This window comes from Mauremys reevesii, linkage group 2 (assembly GCF_016161935.1).
Source record: "Mauremys reevesii isolate NIE-2019 linkage group 2, ASM1616193v1, whole genome shotgun sequence".
Taxonomy (NCBI): domain Eukaryota; kingdom Metazoa; phylum Chordata; order Testudines; family Geoemydidae; genus Mauremys; species Mauremys reevesii.
The window spans coordinates 52,772,883-52,795,684 of NC_052624.1; the positions used below are offsets into that span (position 1 = coordinate 52,772,883).

At 43.7% G+C, this 22,802-nt stretch overlaps 1 protein-coding gene across 17 annotated transcripts in view; it reads left to right on the plus strand.

Moving 5' to 3' along the window:
• Positions 1-22,802, plus strand: part of SCIN (scinderin) — a 148,700-nt gene that overhangs the window by 84,052 nt on the left and 41,846 nt on the right. For all 17 annotated transcript variants that reach the window (XM_039525853.1, XM_039525856.1, XM_039525860.1 and 14 more), the window contains one exon: positions 9,673-9,822. In XM_039525853.1, the coding sequence (XP_039381787.1) occupies positions 9,673-9,822 (150 nt within the window). The remainder of the gene's footprint in view (positions 1-9,672; positions 9,823-22,802) is intronic.

Consider the following 22,802-nt stretch of genomic DNA (forward strand, 5'->3'; position numbering starts at 1 on the left):
CATCCTCCATCCCTTCTGCACTGAGGTCCTTACTTTTGATGTTTGGTGTGAAGGAACTGAGGGAGGATGGGGGCAGTGCCACCTTTATATACCTAGAGGAGGGGCTAGGGCCATAGGGCATGAGCGCTGCCCCTATGGGTACTGCTAGGCAAAGTTCTCTGGCTTCAGGTTACTGGGGGCACACATACCTACATGGAATACATGTGTGCATCCAGAGACTACCTGTACCTGCTGATAGTGGAGCGGGGGTGGGGGAGGGCAGAGAGGGCAGCAGTGGGGGCACATGACCACGAATGCCCCCTCCCCCCACATGCATCACCTCTGTGTGCATCATATCTCAAAGAACAACAGGTACGATACAGGTAAATAACTGTTTTATCCTGAGGAGCTAGATGCTTCCTTCACACAAAAGCAGCAGGACAGAGAGAGCACTAGAAACATGGACTTGTTCCTATGCCAGTTTGTACACTGCAGCTCCAAGGAGGAAAGGTCTGCTGGCAAGTATCTGCGGCCAGACACCCATTGGTCAGTACATAAAGTGCAGTCAACAGCGCATGGTTATGGAGAAAAGATGGAAACTGTAACCCAATTTCACCTTAAACTTGAAAACCAGAAGGCAAATAACAAAAAAATCAACAATTATTTTTTTCAAATTGTTATTTTAAAGTCAGTCATGATTTTTTAGAGGCCTGACTCAGACTTTTTAACTCTTACACTTGACAATAGTCTAATCCTGCCCTCGCTGGGAGGATTGTGATAGGAGATGTAACATGGGACAGCAGCCATGCATCTCCTGCCTGCATCAGCCAGGACAGGATTTGAATCTCTCATTATTTTAGCATATGACTTCCATGCATGCATTGGTGACCAGTTACGCACACAAGTAGTCCCATAGACTTGAATTCAGTGAATTCACATAAAACATGTGAATAGCTGCTCACCAATGTGAGGAAGGAGATAATTTGTCCCACAGTGACACTGAAAGTATATAATAGAGATGGATATAAAGCACCATTCATACTAGTAACAGTACACAGCTCTGTAAAATACATAGTCACTTTGATTCCTCTCAAGCTGACTGTTAATATAGTTTCAGAAATGGACTTCTGAAAAATAAACAGAGTATAGCATAGGAATTACACATGAATTAAGTTGCTGTTTTGAGAAGAGTGATTATTTGAAGGCTATTTTCACTCTAACAGGTATTTGATTTGTCAGCCTTCCAATTCCGAATAACTCTAGTAAAGTAAGACTAAAAATAGTTTAAGTAAATTCTATTAAATTATGTATCCTGTACCTGAAGTTCAGCATGTAACATTTTTCCTATAAACAATGTTTTATATTGCATGAATTTTAATGTATATTCTAATTCTGCTGCTTAGATGGAGATAGTAAAAAATAATACTTTGAACATAAACCACTCAAATTAATTTTCACAACAGACCTGTGTGATTGGCACAGTATGTATCATCCATTTGACAGCTGACTCAATTGAAATAGAGCGACTAACTTGCTTGAGGTTGCCTAGCTAACCACTGAAAGGCTAAGAATAAGACTCTGACAATCTACTGTACTAGCTTGGTCCCTAATGTATTCATTTCCTGTGTGAACTCCCTCACCTCTTCCTGGGCCTCTCACTTGACTAAGAACATTCTAAAACTTGAAAATTGATTGACAAGCTCGACAATCTAGGGCTAACTCGTTCTTTTTTTGTGGTCATATTGTTTTCTTCCACAAATTTCAAATTGAATCACATAGCTTTTTTGTAAAACTGAACGGTTGCAAAACCCACTAACATGTATTTCTTTGCTTTCTTGCAATCATCTTTTTACTAAATCAATTTAAATGAAGTTGGAGGCTGCTAGTCCATCATGTGGACTGTGCCTTACTGATTTTTAACAATGGAAATTGAAAAAGATCACATAAGTTGCTGTACATATGGAATAGTATTATAAATTATATTCATATTTATATTTAAATTTTCTGTACACACTAATTAGACTGGAAGCACAAGTGTATAATATCCTGGATAACATTTCCTTGGTTTCCATATTTTTCCTTTGCCCCTTTAGATAAATGAGTCCCAACAGGCCAGTCAGGTTCAGCATATCCCTGAGCTTTGGCACCTGCGTCACCCATTTGTACCTTGTTAGAAACTGTTACAGTGCTTGAAGCCCCAAGGGGTGTGCTGTTCCTGGCAGATCATGGGATGGGGGCGTCTCCTGCCCTGGTAGCTTAGTGGCCCACTGTGGAACACTGATCCCACCCCAAACCTGTGACAGCATTGCCCCTCCATCTGGGCAACCAAGGCCAACAATCTTGCCAAATCATCTCAAAGCCTGTGCGTTAGGTGGCATGGCCAAGGTAGGTGGAATCTGGGTGGCTACCTCTGGCATGGTGCACAGCATACCACAGCCAGTGCCTTCCCCTACTGGGGGCCATTGACCCCCATTCTTGGAATCCAGAGGCCTCAGATGGCCTCCCTGCTGGCTACAGGAGAGAGAGGCACAACCCAGAGACAGTCTCACCCTCTCCATCCTCCAAATCAACCTCAGTCAGTTTAGTATCAGAGGGGTAGCTGTGTTAGTCTGGTTCTGTAGAAGCAGCAAAGAATCCTGTGGCACCTTATAGACTAACAGACGTTTTGCAGCATGAGCTTTCGTGGGTGAATACCCACTTCTTCGGATGCAAGAAGAAGTGCATCCGAAGAAGTGGGTATTCACCCACGAAAGCTCATGCTGCAAAACGTCTGTTAGTCTATAAGGTGCCACAGGATTCTTTGCTGCTTCCTCAGTCAGTTTGAGACCCTCACTTCCTCCAGACTCAGACCCCTGTGAAAGGGATTTGGGCTCCCACCTGAAGGAGAGGTGCCCATCACCCGAGTCACTAACTACTGTAAGATGAACATTTCCAGCAGTGGTCATGAGGTGTTCATCCTCCAGCTCCCGACCTCTAGTAACTCTTTCTCACCATTGGGGCCATGCCAGTAGGGCTCTCTGCTCTGAAGTCTTGTGGCAACCGAGAATCTCTCTCCCCACGGGGCAGCCAGCCTAGGCCCACAATGCCCTGGCAAAACTACATAAAGAAACCCTCACCCACCTCAGAGGCAACCACCCCGTAATGCATCTGGGAGGGCTGGACTGGCCCCTTCCAGGCCATGGGAAGGGAGACCCCCTCTAGAAGCCCTGACCCCTTCTGTGGCCTTTCTTCCCCAAACACAACAGACTCCTGCTGTGGCAGCACAGGAAGGGACCACTGCCAGAGAGGCAGCCAGTGCTGCTGCCTGCCCCATATCCCAGGACGCCCTGCAGCTACAGGCTGGGTCCCACTGAGCGAGTGGGGGAATGGCCCAAGGCCATCCCTGCACTAGCTTCCCCACCATGGGGGCCCTGACATATCCCCTCACCCCATGAGCTGAGGTGGAGGGGAGGGGACTCAGCAGCAGGCCGAGTCCCAGTCAAGCAGCTCCTGGAGCGGGCACCCTCAGTAGCAGCATGGCCCGCATCCCTCTCTCTTGTGAGCAGATGGAGGGGGCAGCAGAAGTGTGCCCAGGCTCAGCTGCAGGCCCTGGGGGCCTGGAGCCAGACACATCAGCCCCCTCCTCCCAGCACGGCTTCTTCTCTTCAACAGGCTGTGCTGCCAGCTTGGGGACCAGGAGTACAACCCCTGTGGAGGACAAAGACCCCTCTGACAGGGCACACCCCCACAAGCAGAAAGGGGGGTCCCAGAGCTTCTACTTTTCTCTTCACATGTTGCCTCTACTGGGTGCAGAAGCTGCCTCAATTCTTCCTTGTCCTGGCATCCTGGAGCTGGGAACTTAAAAAAATCCCGGGGGGGGGGAATTAGGAATCCTGGATCTGGGGAACCCAAAAAGTAACCTTGCTGCTGCTTAAATAGAGCAAAAAGCCTCCCTTCCCACCCACCCCCTCAATGTCCTGGGCTAGGCTTTAAATTAATGGGGAGAAGGAACACCAATCTGCTTCCCCAGCTGGTTAATGGGTGGCTAGAACCTCTGGAGTGCATCCCCTAGTGAGTGCTTTCCTCCCCCTTTCTATTAGGGCAGTCCTAATGGCTGCTCGTCCCATCACATTTTCCATCCATTCATGCAGGTGGGTGCAGATGAAAAAGATATCTGTGCAGATGGAGCTGGCTTCCTAGGATATGTCTACCTTGCAATTAAACACCCACGGCTGGCCTGTGTCAGTTGAGTCGAGCTTGCGGGGCTGTAAGATTTTTTCAAAAGTGATTTAAGGTACCTCGATTTTTGATAATCTTGGCCTTATTTTTTTTTAAATGCAAATGACAGCTCAGTTTGTCAATATTGTCAATATTGTAGTATATATTTATAGAGCTGCAGTCATCCTCCAAGACTGGACTTCACACAGCTAGGAAATGTTTATTTAAAGAAGAGAGTCAAAGTGCAAAGAATATTACTCACATGTGGTGTAGTAGAAACCTGGTGAACTTTTACCTTAATGAAAGTGCTGGAGAGAGAGATTCTTTGAACTTGCAAAGCACACAGTGATAAGGCAAGACTTCTTTAATCTCTCCAGTTAATTTTTTAGAAACATATTTTGTTTCTCTTCCTTATTGCTTCTGTATCTCGTGAGAAATAACAAACTCTTATTTATTGCTGATACATCATCAGTGGTCCCAGCATGTGTCATTGATGTTTGAAATCAGCTAAATTGGGAGCAACAAAGAGAAAAGCCAAGATGAGAATGAAAACTAAACCTGAAATATGTGTTTGAGTGTTTCACTTCTGCAGAAGTATAATATGAACAAAAGGTATATATGCACACAGAAAGCCTTTGAGAATTTAGGAAGCCATTGAAAAAAAATTCAAATGCGAGTATACATGAGAAACAGATCAGGGGGGAAACAGTTTGGATAAAATTCTAGATCCTTTATCTTTCACTTAAACTTAAAGCAAACCTTTACTGAAGTTTCAAAAAGCTTGGTTACTTCTCTCTTTTGATTACCTTGACCTCCATGGTTCTGCTTCTTGTGAGAAAACCAGAAGTATTGAAATGGAGACTTTTTTTTTTTTCAGGGTTTGCAGCGTAATTCATAGTAGTACCAAAAATCTTGCAGGTGCGATTTCTTAAAAGATTTCCAGTTGGGTTCTGCAGATCTAAGAAATTTTGATAAAGAAGTGAACTTCTGGGTGCTTCTCAGAACCAAATTCTAAGTCTTTTGAGATCTAGCCATCACTGAGGCCCTGTTTACAAACTGATCAAATTGACTGGCATAGCTATTGCAAAATAAACTTTTCCACTATAGCTATTTCAGAATAACTCTCCATGCAGACACTATTCCAGAAAAAAGTGACTTTATTCCACAGTAATTACTCCATTCACAAAGCCAAGTAATTATTCTGGAATACAATCAATTTTATTCTGGAATAGAGTGTCCAAATGGAACAGTTAAACTGGAATAGCTCTGTGTGAGAGCTTTTAGGAAGAAAATAAAAAGGTGAATGGAGTTATAGGTGTGCGAAGGATTTCTGAGAAGAGACATCTTGTTTATAGCTCCTCTTTCTCTCTCTCTCTCTCCTCCATTCAACGAATGAGCAATAAAACAACACTAAACAATCCATTTGAGATCGCCCGATATCTTCATATGGGTTGTCATATTTGTTTACAACGAGTGTTAATTTTATGCAGTATGATTACAAAGAAAAAATATTTGTTTCTCAGTATTGATTTGTTACCTTATGCTTTACTAAGTCTCAGTGTCTTTTCTCTGTCGTTCATTAGGTTCACCTTATTTGTTCAGTATTTATGTTTTTAATACATCCTTCTAATATTTTTGGCTTTGGTAAACGTTTTGCCTACATTTGTTGAGTGGGGTTAATTAAGTGGATGCTACATGGTCTTTCGAAGACATCCCTGATTTCCTAACCTCACCATTAGTTTTGTGGAAATACATGATTGTTTTTGAATTAAAAAAATATGGTAAATGAGACTGGATTTGCAATGGTTTTTACTCTATACTTAGGTTTGGCAGAATTCAATTTTTTTGAATAATTTGGATGATATAAATGTTTGTTTTAAAGCATTTTTTCCTTTTTATCATTTTTTTTAAAAATGTGCACAGTTGAAAGAAAATATGGGAGGCAGGCAACAGAATGGGTCAGTCAATTATTTAATGACAGTAGACATTGATTTAAAAAAGTTAAAGCTTTGTAACTGCTAAAACACAAATTGTAAACATCACATGTCAAAATATAAGCAGTAAATATCCTTAAATCAAACTTTAATAAGAACACAACTAGCATTTTTCTTTCTTTGCCTCCTATTTTTATCATTTTTTCATGTTTCTTTGTGTACAGTGAAATTGTTTACTGAAATTTACCAATAAAAGTATAATCCTTCCACGCCTACCTATGCTCAGTGTAGCACAGTTCTAAACAATAACTTTATCTGACTTCTCTTGATACAGATTTGAATACTTCCTAACAAAATCTTGTTTTAAAGGTGGGTCAAGATGGCACTATTTGAATCAGATTAGATTTAGCCAAATTTGAAGGCAAGATTTTGGCCCCAGATCGTGGATTGCTCACAAAGTACACATCCAAACCAGAATGGGGAAAACAGGCCCATCTGCTTTTGACTCAGGCCTAGGATCAAAATTATAAAGGCAGGTTCAAAGATATAGAGATTCAAAAATGAGCCCCCTGAAATTTGAAGAGGTCCAGATTTGAGCTTCTGGTTGTAGCTTACCTCTACTCTTAATGATAGTCTACACAGCTGGTTGGTGGCAGATTCCAAACATGGGTAACCACTTGGGTGGGAAGGGACTAGGGCCTAGGCTGTGAGATCACATATATTTTAGTCTCCTTTAATCAGTCAAAGACAGACATTTGAAATAAGCTTTGGGTACGTCTATACTACCCGCTGGATCAGCAGGTAGTGTTCGATGTATCGGGGCTCGATTTATCTTGTCTCATCTGGACGCGATAAATCGATCCACTAATTGACGCCCGTGCTACACCTCGGCAGGAGGAGTAAGTGGAGTCAACAGGGGAGATGCGGCAGTCAACTTGCCGCTGTAAGGATGGCCAGGTAAGTCAAACTATGATACTTGGACTTCAGCTATGCGAATAGTGTAGCTGAAGTTGCGTATCTTAGTTTGAACCCCCCCGCTAGTGTAGCCCAGGCCATAGAGTAGATTATCTACTGCCTGTTCTACACACAGCAAGTTAGCATTTTCAAGAAGGTACTTGCATTGACTTGCACGAAGAAGCAATATTTCATAACCCGTGTGTCAGAAACTGATACTTATGTGACTACAATTCTTGCATGGGAGTTATAGAGGCAGTCTTCAAGGAAGAGTTTAAAATTGTGATAAAAAATTTGAGCCACATTATTTTTATTATATTGACCTAAACTTTACAAACAGGTTATTTACCTGTGAAAGTACCAACAAACAGTGCATCTCTTACTATTTGTACCATATCCAGAGACACCAGCCTGCTCAGCCAATTGTTTAACCTCCTTTTTGAAAGATGAAAATATTAATTATTTAGTGATGATCCTTGTTCTTAAAAATGTGATATGTATATTGTGTAGCTTTTGCCATTGCTACTGTATTGGAGTCCCTGCAGAATTATTGGTTTTTTTTTTCATATTAACACTGTCCAAAAAGAAATGGAAAAAAATAACTAGAAATACTAACTGACTAATTCCCTTTTGACTAGCTCCTTCCAGTTCAACCTCCAGAATTTCTTCACCCTCTTCTATTCTGCGTATGTTTTCAGCAAGTACTGCAAAGACCTAAATCTCTTTTCTTTACCCCGACACATAGTCTGCATCTAGGATAGATTATCTGACCTGTGAAACATTTCAGATGCTCTAAACAAACATTAATCATTGTGACACTGTCAACTGAAGGATCCCCATAGTGATAACTAGATCCTGGAAGGGCCTGCCAAGGACCTGACCTAGACTCAGTGAGAGTCTTTGCATTGACTTCACATGGTTTTGGATCAGAACGGTGGTGAGCAAACTCTCCAATTCAGAGGAGCTTTATTGAAGGCGAATATGCATTTCCTCTCTTGGAAATGCCTTTGAGTGAACCCGACTTTAGTGATGTGTCAAAGCAGGAGTGGGCCTACACGAGAATAGCAATCTAAAATGAAGGGTCCCCAAAACAGGAATTAGCAGACCAAATTGAAGGACTTTTGTCCATTTTTGAGAACCAGACTCAAAATTCTGAAATGTTTGGGTGAGGTTTCTTTGGCTCTGGTTTCTGGCTGGAATCAGAACTGGAATTGTCAAAGTCCCTGTGATAAATGAGAGGGGGGTGGGGATGAGGGCTCCCTTTTATGGATAGCCAGCCAGCCAGTAGCTATAAAATCTCTTAGTAGCTGTTCTCTAATTGTTCTACCTATAAAGCATTAAAAAGTCTCTCTGCTATGCATAGGTCAAAGGACATGAGTGGGCACCTGGCCAAAAGAGCCAATGGGAAGTCTAGAACTTTTTAAAATTAAAAAAAGACTCCCCTTTTGTCTGTCTGTTGTTGTCCTCCCGGGGAGAGGCGGACAGAGCAGCAGCTATGCTGTAAGAAACTTGGGCCAGGTATGAAAAAATCATCAGTATCATACCTAGAAACTACTCATTTAAAACTCCAGATATGTAAGCAGATCAGGAAATGTCTAGGAAGACGTGATTAGGTTTATTCCTTTTATTTCGTTATGGCTTGTGGATTCCTCTGTGCTAAATCCAGGTGCTTTTGTTTTGCTTGTAACCTTTAAGCTGGACCTCAAGAAAGCTATTCTTGGTGCTTAATCCTTGTAGTTGCTCTTTTAAAATCTAGCAATAGCCTGAGTTCCCAGATGTATTTTCTTTCCTTTTTTTAATTAATAAAATTTACCTTTTTTAAGAACAGAATTGGACTTTTGTGTCTTAAGAGGTTTGTGCACATGTTGTTTAATTAGCTGGTGACACAGCTGATTTCCTGTTTTTTCTTTTCTTTCTCAGCTCTTCCCCAAATGAGGGGGGGTGAAAGGGCTTGAGAGTACCTCACAGGAAGGAATTCCCAATTGCGCCCTCCTGGGCTCTCAAAGGGGTCCTGCACTTGGGTAGTGGCAGCATCTACCAATCCAAGATCAGAGAAAAACTGTAACCTTGGGAGTTTAATACAAGCCTGGAGTGGCCAGTATACATTTTTAGAATCCTTGCGGGCCCCCACCTTCTGCACTCGAAGTGCCAGAGTGGGGAATTAGCCTTGACAGTCCCGTACAAGGGGCTGAACTCTGAGTGTTCCTCACTGGAAGAAGAAGTGCCAGAAATTTCATTTCTGAGACTGGGAAAGAAATTTCTTGTGAAGAATCTCAAGAGATTCAGCTTGTTTAGATAAGCTTCAGATAAACAGCCAGATTTTTGCACTTCTGAACCAAATCCAAGCCCTAGCGCATAGACACTATGGTGAGTGAGGCTACATGAATACTTCAGCTATGGCACTAGTCTATATGACATGGAAACAGTCTTTGATCCAGATCCTCAGCTGGTGTAATTTGGGGTAACTCCATTAAATTCAATGGTGCTGTGCTGATTTACACAACCTGACAGTCTGGCCCTTTGTGTTTTAGTAACTGCTCTAAAGTATTTCATAATTCTGCCCTATGTTGATTCTGATGGCTGAAGTATCTGTTCTCATTTATTCTAGGAAATTTACCAGTGGTGTGGCTCAACATGCAATAAATTTGAGCGTCTGAAGGCTTCTCAAGTTGCTGTTGGCATTCGGGACAATGAGAGGAATGGAAGATCTCAGCTAATTGTTGTAGAAGAAGGAAGTGAGCCAAGACAACTTACAAAGGTATTGTAAATGTATTGCTGGTTCAAATACACTGTTATCCAGACTTCTGGGCATGTACTACTTCACCTCAGGATATGTCATCAAATCTCATAATCTAAGCAGGACTGGACCCAGTCTTTACATAGAGGAGATCCTCACCGGACACCCAGCAACTTCATTGCTCTGTCGTAAGAGGGCTGTATACACAACAGCTGCTAGGTGGTCTTCCCCCTTCAGTCAGGACTGAGCTAGTGCCCCAGCATAGTGCTATGAGATGATTTACTCCCTTTAAGTGCTGTCTTTCATGGCCCCCTTTTTGGAAATGTAAGAATATTAGCCCTTGTGTCTTGAACAAATCCTAGTTGAGTAATTACATTCTACAGCCATAAATTAATCCAGCAGTTTCCCTAGCAAAGTTATTCCTTTCCTCTCCTAAATAAACAATACTCATATAGGGCTTGGTCCTATGCTCTTTGAAGTCAATGGCAAAGCTCCCTCAGTGGTGCAGGATCAGAGCTATATAGAGTTGTGGGAAGGTTTATGGAGGGGAGAGATGAGTAGTGGGTGTGCCTTGAAAAGCTTGTGAGAGAACTGGTGAAGGGAGTGTAACATACAAATTGAAGGACTTGGGAGGGAGGACAAAGGTCTTTGTGCATTGCTTTGGAATATCACAGCTACTAGAAACACCTTTGTACTATGGAGCTAGCCCACGGGACTTGAGTAAGTCCCATTGTATTATATATGGCAAAGTTATTTTTCATACACAGAGATGGTTAAAATAATAACACAGACTTTGAATACGGTCATATGTAAAAAGATTATCAGCTGAGTCAGGTCATGTCTACACTCTGGGGACTGTACTGACATAGCTACAGCGCTGTAGCTATCCTAGTATGACCCATAGGCCTTGGCTACACTTGCAAATTTGCAGTGCTGCAGCAGGGTGTGAAAACACACCCTCTCCAGCGCTGCAAATTGTGGCGCTGCAAAGCGCCAGTGTGGTCAAAGCCCCAGCGCTGGGAGCGCGGCTCCCAGCGCTGTACGTTATTCCCCACAGGGAGGTGGAGTACGGACAGCGCTGGGAGAGCTCTCTCCCAGCCCTGGCGCTTTGACTACACTTAGCGCTTCAAAGCGCTGCCGCAGCAGGGCTTTGAAGTGCAAGTGTAGCCATAGTCATAGTGTAGACACAGCCTATACCAATGGAAGAGGTTCTGTTAATGCAGTAACATCATCTCCCTGAATGACACTAGCTTGGTTGATGGAAGCATTCTTCTGTTGACCTAGCTGCGTCTACATGGGGAGTTATGTTGGCATAGCTAAGTTACTCTGGGGTTTGGATTTTACATACCACTGAGCGATGTCCCTATGTTGACTTAAATTTTAAGTGTACGCCAGGCCTCAGGGCTTGTCTACACTTGAAACGCTACAGCAGCACAACTGCGGTGCTGCAGCTGTGCTGCTGTAATGCTTCAGTGTAGGCACGACCTCTGCCAGTGGGAGGGTTCTCTAATTGGTGTAGGTAATCCACCTCCCCAAGAGGCGGTAGCTTGACTGATGGAAGAATTTGATCTAGCACTCTCTACACTGGGATTAGTTGCTCGGAGGTTTGATGTAGCCTCAGTCTCATTTAACCACCGAAAGTGCCTGCCATTATAGGCTTTCTCCACGCTCCAGCAGAGTCCTGGGGAGTTGGGGCTGCAGCCTCAGGGTGTGTCTGGGGGGTCAGGGCTCAGGTGGAGGAGGTGCTCGGGGCTTCTGCCCTGCAGGAGCACCAGAGCTCAGGGCTTTAGACCAGGGAGAGCACTGGGATTCAGGGCTTCAACCCCACGGCTCCATTCCCGGCTTCAGCCTGGGGGTGGGGTGGGGGGGACAACACCATGGATCGGGGCTTCAGTCCTGGGACTCTGTTCCCAGTTTCAGCCCCGTGGGGGGTGCCGGGGCTCAGGGCTTTAGCTATGAGATGAGTGCCAGTTTCAGCCCCAGCAGTCCCTCCGTAGTTAGAGTCCCGGCGCACCCCTCACCCCCCAGCAGAAACCCGGAGCAGAGCTGCAGGGCTAAAGCCCTGATCCCCAGCACTCCCTCCAGGTCTAAATCCATGAGCCCTGGTGCTCCCAGAGGGAGAAGCTCTGAGCCCCTTGCTGGGAACCCTGGTGGCCCCTAGGGTCAGAAACCCTGACTCTCCCCCGCATGCCCTCTGGAGTACTGTGACACACACACACACACCCCAACCATACAGCTGCAGCCCCAACTGCCCCGTGGCAGAGTTACAGACCATTTCAGAGGTACAGCCTCCATTCCCGAGGCGTCTGTAACTCTGAGGCTTGTGAGACGGGATAGCTATGTCAGTGGGAGAAGCTCTCCCGCCAACATAGTGCTAGTCTACACCAGCATTTAGGTTGATAGAACTACGTAACATCACTATCCACACTACTGAATGATGTTGTTAAACTGGAGTGATTCTGTAGTATAGACCTGGCCTTAAATCCTTAAGGTTTTCACTTTGTAACGTATCTAGTTCAGCTGAAACTACTTACACTGCCTACCTCTAGCGCTTCCACTCAGAGGCAAACACGCAGCATTAACCACAGCTAAGACACAGCTAAGCTAACACAGCATTAATGAATCATGTAAAGGAGTCTGTATGACTAATTTGCCTCAGGGGCGAAAGGCACAGAACCTTTCCTGCTCTATGGCTTAAACAATTATTACTTACAATCAGCATGACAAAACAGTGGTGCAACAGAAACAGTCTTCAAGCACACTCCATTAGTATTGCTTCACGCAGATAACAAGGGGGAGAACACACTCCAAACCAGAAATTAAATGTCTATTCCATTTTGCTGAAGAATTATTTTATGTTCAACTTTTTGCTCCTTTCCCATTTGGGAAAAAAAAAAAAAAAGACTGAATGGGAAAAATTGGTTTAGAAACATTAATAAATACCAAGTGTGTTAGGAGGTTAGTATGTGAACTGTAACCAGATCACAATGTTGGTCAACATTTTTCAGCTATTGAAGATTCAGAAAACGGGGAGGAAACGGGGGGAGGGGTGGCATTTCAGAAGGAATAATGACAAATCTCCCCCTCCCCCACTTTTAAAAATCTACTCTAGACCTGGTTGAAATTGAGTAAATTTGTTTTGTTTTTTTAAATAGGGTTCCCATCCCCTAAGCAATTCCTCACTCTCACCCCTCCCACCCCCATTTTCAACTAGCTCAGGTCTCAATACATAGTATATATTATAAAGGAAAAGTTACACCCATTAATCATTAAGGCATTGAGGGCCCTTATGAAGTGTCACCTACCTGCTCCACTGTGATGCTCAGGAATACATAATTTTGTGATATCCCAGCTGCTAGGCTGTACAGTATTTGCTTCTTTTTTTTTTTTCTTTTTTTTTGGCTGCGCTGCTGCCTGATTGAGGACTTCCAGTTTCACAGGGTGTCTGGCTGACTGGTAAGTCAGTAACTCTGGTGTTCGTATCTTTGAGGAAGTCCATGGGGTTATGTGGGTGGAATATGTTATAGGCTGGGACCTGGATCTCATCACAAAGCCCTCATTCAGTTGTGTGGTTCTATTAACTTGTGTAAAGTTCCTGGAACCTATATATATATATATATATATATATATGCGCCAAGGTTGTACTTTTGATTTCCATGTCTTGGAAAGTATTGGTGAATAATGATTTTTGTTACTTGCCCAGTAACGATGGAGGGAAAGTTTCTGCTTTTCCTTTCTTACTAAGGTAAATATTAATGTGGGAGACTATTGGTGAGTTAAGTGAACAATGTTTATTGCTCTGATTGCTCACGACTGTGGCAAGTCTTCTTCTGTGATCAGCAGTACCAGGGAAGTTCTGTGGGCAGTACTTCAGGCGTCAAGGATGAGGGTGTTGTCTCTATAAAGAAATATGGGGCTGCATCTGCAGTGCCTCCATAGCACTCCCAGTCATTGCAAGCTTTAGGGAAATGTGCTACCATATAGCCACTAGGCCAGGGGTTCTCACCACAATTTTTTTGGTAGCCTCAAAGTGCGGCCACCAAATCTTGCTAGTGGGCACTATGACAATTTTCCCTAAAATAATTAATTTAGGAAAAACAAATAAATATGCACAAATCATAGTTATTTATGTAGGGTTTTTATTTGCACACTCAATAGTAGTAATAATAATTTATTCTTTACTGGACCTAAACAGAATAGAAACACAAATAAGGTGTTTTGCATGTTCTGGTCTTTTTTGTTGTTGTTGGGTTTTTTGCTCTTTTGGTTGTGGTTTGGGTTTTTTTTAGACTTGCTAGCTAGTAAGTCTGCTCCTGTGAAAAGTGATATTTGTTAATATCACTTTTCAGAGCAGCAGACTTGTTATCACTTATCACTGCCTCAGAGCTAGATATTTACAAACATACACATACCACTTTTCACAGCAGACTTACTCAGCCCCGGCAAGCCAGGGGACAAATTAAGCCCTGGATGGGGAGGTGGGTAGGGAGACAGCAGTGGCCAAGGGTGATGGGGTGGATGGGTGAGGGGCTGGGGGCAGTAGTGGGGGCCAGGGGTGATGAGGGGGATGGTGAACCCAGAGGCCAGGGAAACAGAGCCCACCGCTGCACAGCCAAAACCCGGAGCCGAAAGCCCCATGGTTGGAGCCCATGGCTGGAGCCTGCCGCTTGCCACCTGCCATCCCAGGCCTGAAGCTGGAAGCCTGAGCCCCACTGCCCCTGGGAATGTAGGGAACTCACACTGGCTGTCTGCTCCTCTGGCACTTGTGGCTCCAAAGGGGGGCAGGGCTCAACCCGTCCTTGTATCCCAAGGGGAGGAACCACTGCTTTGCCCCCCACTCCCACCCCCAATCACTGCCCAGGAGGCTGTGGCCACAAGAAAAAACCCTGTCCCCTGTTGTTGTCTATTTGTTTGATCCTTTGTGTCTTACCCTTGCTGCCCATGAAAGAGTGCCCCATGCTTCTGCTCATAACACTCCCCTAATGCTGTTGGGTAGATCAGAAACATCAATGTATTTGTTCACTTTGGTGTCACAGAAGTGTCATAGGCTGGAGCGGAGGAAGGTGCCAACCATTTCCCTAAAAGAAAAATTAAAAATGAGTGGGTGGGGAAAAGGTGAGATTCTCATGATCCTGTACCAGGATGGAACTCCTGAGGGATTTTTCTCCCTTGGATGTGGGCACATGACTCTTTCTGTTGCTTGTGAACACTCGCAAATAGATCCTATTCTGGTAGGCAGTTTTTCTCGCTGATAAGATGCCAGGCTGCTGCTATATAAGTACATGTTTGCAATGCAAATATAGGTGAAGAATTTACAACAGAATTGCTGCCTGGGTTGTAGGAATTAGTTGTTTGCCTCTTGGAGAAAGCCATGCCCTGTGTTTGGCTTAATGCACAAGTGTAGTTTTTTGTAGTTTGCAGAAATCTCTTCAGTCTAAGCTTCAGTTGTCTGTCACGGAAACTTCTCCCCAACCTGAAAAACTTTCCAGGGGCTTTCAGTGAGATTTGCTCTCCTAAATCCCTTAGGAACCTTTGAAAATCTTAGTGATCGAGTTTACTAGTACTAATGTTTGTGGGGAGGCAAACCTTACTATTCATGCTGGCAGAGCTTGTGCTTCTGCTTGAAGAACAAGAACAGTACCATGTGACTCAGCTGACCAATCACAACTAAGCATGAATATTCTAAATTTGTGCTGTGCTGGTCAATCTACAGAGTAAAAAAAATATTGAACATTGAATTAGAAAAAGTTGGCTAAGGCCTGATGTACACTTAACATTTATATCAACATAACTGTGTCACTCAGGGGTGTGAAAAATCCACACTCTGAGTGCTGTAGCAATGCTACATAACTTCCAGTGTAGACAATGTACAATGCTTCCATCAACCTAGCTACTGTTGCTTGGGGAGGCGGTGTTCCTACACTGACAGAAAAACCCCTTCCGTCATTGTAGGCAGCGTCTACACTATGGGGTTGTGTTGGCATAGCTACGGTGCCATACCTATGCTGCTATAGACCCTCTAGGGTAGACATGGCCTGAATTAACTACATTGATCACTTTGCAGAGTGGTAGCCGTGTTAGTCTGTATCAGCAAAAACAATGAGGAGTCCTTGTGGCACCTTAGAGACTAACAAATTTATTTGGGCATAAGCTTTTGTGGGCTAAAACCCACTTGGTCAGATGCATGGAGTGGAAAATACAGGCAACAGGTATATACACACAGTACATCAGGGATCGGCAACCTTTGGCACACAGCTCGCCAGGGTAAGCACCCTGGCGGGCTGGGCCGGTTTGTTTACCTGCCGCGTCCACAGGTTCAGCCGATCAGCAGCGGCCAGTACATCCCTCGGCCCGCGTCGCTTCCTGCCACCCCCATTGGCCTGGAGCGGCGAACCGCGGCCAGTGGGAGCCACGACCGGCTGAACCTGTGGACGCGGCAGGTAAACAAACCGTCCCAGCCCGCCAGGGTGCTTACCCTGCCACGTCCAAAGGTTGCCGATCCCTGTAGTACATGAAAAGATGGGTGTTGCCTTACCAAGTGGGCGGTCAGTGCTAACGATACATTTCAAATAAAGTGAAAGTGGGCTATTCTCAACAGTAGAATACCAAGGGAGGAAAAATCCCTTTTGTAGTGGTAATGAGGGCAATGTAATCAGGGTGGCCCATTTCAAACAGTTGACAAAAAGGTGTAACAGTAGGGGGAAATTAGTATGGAGAAAGACATTGGTTTCTGTAGTGACCCATCCACTCCCAGTCTTTATTCAGGCCTAATTTGATGGTGTCCAGTTTGCAAATTAATTCCAGTTCTGCCGTTTCTTATTGGAGTAAACAGACTAAGGTGCCATAAGTACTCCTCATTGTTTTTACATTGATCACTGTGAGTTATTCACTTAGTTCTGTGATTGAATCTGATTCTCAGCTACTGCTGGGGGTGATCAGAGAACGGGAAGAGACCCTATTCTTTCATCTCTAGCAGCCCTATCTGCAGTAGATGATTTAATCTGTTGGCTGTATTACACCTATCACACAGTGCATTCTCTTCCTAGCACTAGCGCTGGGACTGGAGGAGCAGTAGAGAGAAACTCTAATATTGTCAGTTTCATTCTGCTTCTGCTGTTGCTACTTTAACTAAGGGAAACCTTACGAACTAGGGTCTCTGAGGTTGTAAATTGGAGAAGCTCCACTGAAGTTAACGGATCTACTGTAGTGACAGTTTTACACAGCAAATATAGTGGCCTTATGTGACCAGAAGCAGGGGTGCAATACTCCCTTGAGATTCTGCTGGATGAACTCTACAAACTTGAGGGAAGGGTCCGGCAAAACGTTGGATTCCCATGATCTCACACAGAAGTTAACAACCAGTGTTGCCACCTGTTATGGTAACTTTTATCACAAATATCATGAGACTTTTTCCTAAAAGTGTCAAACAAAAGAAGTAATTTTCTAGCCCCCCTGGTTGTGCGGAAAACAAAGCCTGTAAGCTCAAAACCCAAAAGGCAAATAAAAGAACCCAAAATCGATTTGTTTAATAATCTCATCATTTTGGGGAGGTGTAACTCATTATTTTTTAACTTTGGGTTGGCAGTAATGTGACTCTAATGTAGACAACCAGACTTCCATAGGTATGGGTTATTTCCTCACTCTTCAGTCTTTGGAAGGAGAGTCTTATCTTTCAAATGAACAGCTTTATTTGCTAGTTGGCATCTTTTCCAAGTCATAGTAACTTCCCTGTAGATTCCACCCAGCTGTAAATGTCAGGAAAATTGATTACCTCATCAGTTAATTTGCTGAAAAGTAGTTACACATCCTTCTTGAGTGGCAGTGTTTGAAAAGAAACAGTCACATGTCAAAAATTAATATGTATAAATATATGTAGTAAACACTATAAGCTGATACTGATCCCATCTGTTGCTCACCAGTGTAATGGTACTGTAGTCACCTTTCAGTGACAATCCAGATCTCAATAAGGAGAGCAGTTACAACAAATGTTCTTTTATGGTCTTTTGCACCTTCAATATATTTTTCTGTCCCATTTGAAAAATAACAGGAATGAAACTTTAGCCATTGCCCAGCAGTGTTTCTTTCTTAACATGGTCACATTGGGTGTTGTTTTTTTTAAGGCAAACCCTGTTCAAATATCAGAGGGGTAGCCGTGTTAGTCTGGTTCTGTAGAAGCAGCAAAGAATCCTGTGGCACCTTATAGACTAACAGACGTTTTGCAGCATGAGCGTTCGTGGGTGAATACCCACTTCTTCAGATGCAAGCAGTGGAAATTTCCAGGGGCAGGTGTATATATAAGCAAGCAAGAAGCAAGCTAGAGATAACGAGGTTAGATCAATCAGGGAGGATGAGGCCCTGTTCCAGCAGCTGAGGTGTGAAAACCAAGGGAGGAGAAACTGGTTCTGTAATTGGCAAGCCATTCACAGTCTTTGTTTAGTCCTGAGCTGTAGGATGATGGCCATCCTACAGCAAAAAAACTTTAGGACCAGACTTCAAAGAGAAACTGCTGAGCTCCAGTTCATCTGCAAATTTAACACCATCAGCTTAGGACTAAACAAAGACTGTGAATGGCTTGCCAATTACAGAACCAGTTTCTCCTCCCTTGGTTTTCACACCTCAGCTGCTGGAACAGGGCCTCATCCTCCCTGATTGATCTAACCTCGTTATCTCTAGCTTGCTTCTTGCTTGCTTATATATACACCTGCCCCTGGAAATTTCCACTGCTTGCATCTGAAGAAGTGGGTATTCACCCATGAAAGCTCATGCTGCAAAACGTCTGTTAGTCTATAAGGTGCCACAGGATTCTTTGCTGTTCCTGTTTAAATAATCTCACATGGTTTCTTTTGAGCTGTGATGTTTTTGGATCTGTGGGGAATAGCTGGTGAGTATGTTCTTTTGATTCATGTTCTGTATTTCACAGAATTATAGAAATGTAGGGCCGGAAGAGAGACCTTGAGGGTATGTCTACACTGCAATTAAAAACCCGCAGCTGCCCTTGCCAGCTGACAGGCTTGTGTGGCTCGGGCTAAGCTGTTTAATTGTGACGTACACATTTGGTCTCAGGCTGGAGCCTGGGATCTAGGAACCTGCAAAGTGGGAGGGTCCCAAAGCTTGGGCTGCAGCCCGCGTGTGAATGGCTACACTGCAGTTAAACAGCCCCTTAGCCTGAGCCCCAGGAGCCAGAGTCAGCTGGTATGGGCCAGCTGCAGGTGTCTAACTGCAGTGTTGTAGACATAACCGGAGAGGTCATCTATTACAGACCCTTGTGCTTAGGCAGGGCCAAGTATACCTAGACCATCAGATTATGGCTTTTATTGTCGTCCATCTTTTATACTTTTAAAGAGTACAGCGTTTTGGTTAAAGCATTAAACATTCATAGTTATATTGTCAGAAACTGTTCCTGTATTAAGAATTTCTTGATAGGAAATTAAGGTCTTGTCTACATGGGGAAAAATTTCTGGCATTGCTATGGCTGTTCTGATAGGTGGACACACTATTGTTCGATAAAAGTGATTTTATTCTGGAATAGAATCTCTGCTCCACTACAGCTATGCTGGGAAATTTCCCTGTGTAGACAAGGCCTAAGGTATCTTGTAAAGTAGATTAAGGGTCTGTCTGCACTGCAAGTGCTATAGCTGCCCTGCTGTAGTGTAGATGCTCACTACAGTGATGGAAGGGGTTTATCCATCACTGTAGTAAATCCGTCCCTCTGAGAGGCGGTAGCTAGGTCCACCGAATCCATCGACCTAGCAGTGTCTACACAGGGGCTTAAGCCATCTTAACTATGTCTCTCATAGGAGTGAATTTTTCACACCCCTGACCAATGTAGCTAGGTCAACCTAAGTTTTACATGTAGCTCATGCGTAAATAACTCTATTCACTCTTCTTTGAGCCTGCTAAGCAAGTCCATTTTAGAGTGAAACACTGATTAGCAAGGTACTTGAGCACTTGCATATGAATAGCTGAATAGCATTCCTCATGTTCTTAAATACTGTGCTGAATCCCAGAGCCTGAGTGGCAAGTTCAATGTTTACAGGGATCTTTAGCGGAACTCCATAGAATCTTACAAATACCTCCTCCTTAAGGGTCAAACTTTCCTCCTGTGCAGTCTCATTAGGACTAGTCAGATAGTTGAAGGAGGCTTTTCTAAGTGAAAGGATTAAATTGGACTGGGACTTAGGGGTTCAATTTGTAGCACTGCTGCTGTCTTGCTGTGCGACTTCGTGCAATTATTTAGCCACTTTGGTAAACTCTTCCACCTTTTGGTGATGTAGGGTATGTCTTCACTAGCAATGTTAAAGGGCTGCCGCTGCAGCACTTTAACGTGGCTGTGTAGTTGCGGCACCAGCATTGGCAGAGATCTCTCAGCGCTTGTAAAAAGAAAGCCACCCCCAAAAGGGGAGTAGCTACCAGCGCTGGGAGCGTATCTCCCAGAATTGGTGCACTGTCTACACTGCCACTTTACAGTGCTGAAACTTGCAGCACTCGGGGGTGTTTTTTCACCCCCGTGAGCAAGAAAGTTTGCAGCGCTTTAAAGTGGCAGTGTAGACAAGGCCTTAAATTGTTAGGTTTTTAGGGCAGAGACAGCCTCTTGAACATTGTGCTTATATGACACTTCACACCACACACCATTGATCTTAGTTAGGGCCTCTAGAATGATGCTACTTTACTACCATAAATTAGTTTCATCCATTTCTGACAGATATTGCAAAGCATTGGACCTGCTTGCTAGCTATTGTCAGATACTTAAGATATGGCATTTTCTGAAAATCATGGGTTGAATATCACATATAATTTCTCAAGGAATAAGATTGGGGATATCTGGCAACGTAAATAAGTTATTAAAAATTGCATAATAAATTATCTGTTTCTATTCAGTGTCATTTTGATCTTTTGTCTATTAAAACTGTCTGACTGATGAGCATGTGGGTTATTGACTGGCTCGAGTATAGTAGTTTCTGCTTCCAGTGAAGTTATTTTATTGCTCAGTTTATGGCAGCTGAAAGAATATGCTGTCACTTTATCTCTTCACAGCATTCTGGCTGCACCGTAAACTGCAAATATAAATAAATTAGTCACCTAGTTGACCTGCTTTTCATGCAGTGTCTACTCGGTGGAGTGGCTGAAATTATTAACTGTAGTGTAGGTGGTGTGCATAAATATGCTTACGGGGTTCAGACATGTCTCAGCAGAGCTCTGTGCAGGAGGATGCAAACCACCCACATCTCAATGCAAGGCATTGTTATTTCTACGTAAGACTCAAAAGGCAAATATAAATTTGGGCTCTTTTTTATTGTTTTAAAATCTCATGATTTGTAGGCTAATCTCACAATGTTTGGAGGCCCTACTCAGGATTCATAAGTGGTTGGTGTTGGTGTTACTGGTTTTATTAGAACGTTAGTAACCTCCCAGCAAACTCTGGCACTGATACTCAGTTTTCTCCTATGTGTGAACACAATTCTTGTGAAAGGCTGTATGTAACTTATTTAAGCACTAGCTTGTTTTGCTGCTTTCAGAGTTTGGTAATAAAAGGAATGAGCAACATTTTTCTTGATCCCTTGCCCATAAAGGTTAGTGATGTTTTTTTTTCCCTTTCTCTGAGACACCTTAATAAGGAAGCATATCTTGAAAAGCCCAGACCTTCGAAAATAAGCTTTGTTAATTATGTGCCTTTGTGCGTCATAAACCCCAGGAAAGTTTGACTGACTGACCTGTGAATAAATATTAGAAATGAAGGTATGGAAATGGTTGGATCATTCTCCACAGCCAGACATAGGTGAACCTTTTTAACTGGAGAGACTCTAGTGTCGTGATGCAGTTCAAGGCATTTGCCAAGTAAAAGCCACCCTAAATGTTGATCAAGAAGGTGCTTTGGATCAAATGTCATGCAAATAAGATAATGATGTGTTTACCTAGGTTCTAAGCCAGGGGTAGGCAACCTATGGCAAAGCACCTGAGCTGATTTTCAGTGGCATTCACACTGCTGGGATCCTGGCCACTGGTCTGGAGGGCTCTGAATTTTAATTTAATTTTAAATGAAGCTTTTTAAACATTTGAAAAACCTTACTTATTTTACATACAACAATAGTTTAGTTATATATTATAGACTTATAGAAAGAGACCTTCTAAAAATGTTAAAATGTATTACTGGCACCCGAAACCTTAAATTAGAGTGAATAAATGAAGACTCAGCACACCACTTCTGAAAGGTTGCTGACCCCTGGTCTAGGCTATAATAAAGACAGCTGTGAAGACTAGTTCCCGAGGCACTCTAATACTGTACACACCATTTTCAGTGCTTGCTGAAGCCTGAGGCTAAAAAAAGGTGAAGAGGAGCCTGGGAATAGCAACAGCAAGCAGGGGCGGCTCTATGTATTTTGTCGCCTCAAGCACAGCAGTCAGGCGGCTTTCGGCGGCGCGCCTGCAGGAGGTCTGCTGGTACCGCGGATTCGGCGTACCCTCTGCCAAATTGCCGCCAAAACCGCGGGACTGGCAGACCTCCTGCAGGCATGCCGCCGAAGGCTGCCTGACTGCCGCCCTCATGGTGACTAGCAGGCCACCCTCTGCGGCTTGCTGCCCCAGGCATGCGCTTGGTGCACTGGTGCCTGGAGCCGCCCCTGACAGCAAGCAGATCCTCCTCTTGGAAAAATAAACTCTCTCGCTCGTTGTTTTAAACTAATAATCTACAGTGACAGAATTAACAGAGAGAAACTTTTTGAGGATGCAGATGAACCACTGAAGCCCTATTCACACACCAGTAGGAAGTAGTTGAAAAACTTCAACTCCAATTTTCACTAAGGTTTTTCTACATTTTCAGTGTGACTGGAACGAAGAGGTGTGGCCTATCTCAAGGGTATGCCTATGTGCAGGTTTCTGCATTCAAACAGCTGCATGGGATGTGCAGTTCCCTCTGAATAGGGTGACCACCTGTCCTTTATTTTAAGGGACTGTCCCTTAGTGCATTGATTTGTCTCTTCCTTAGGGGGACCACCTGTCCCTTA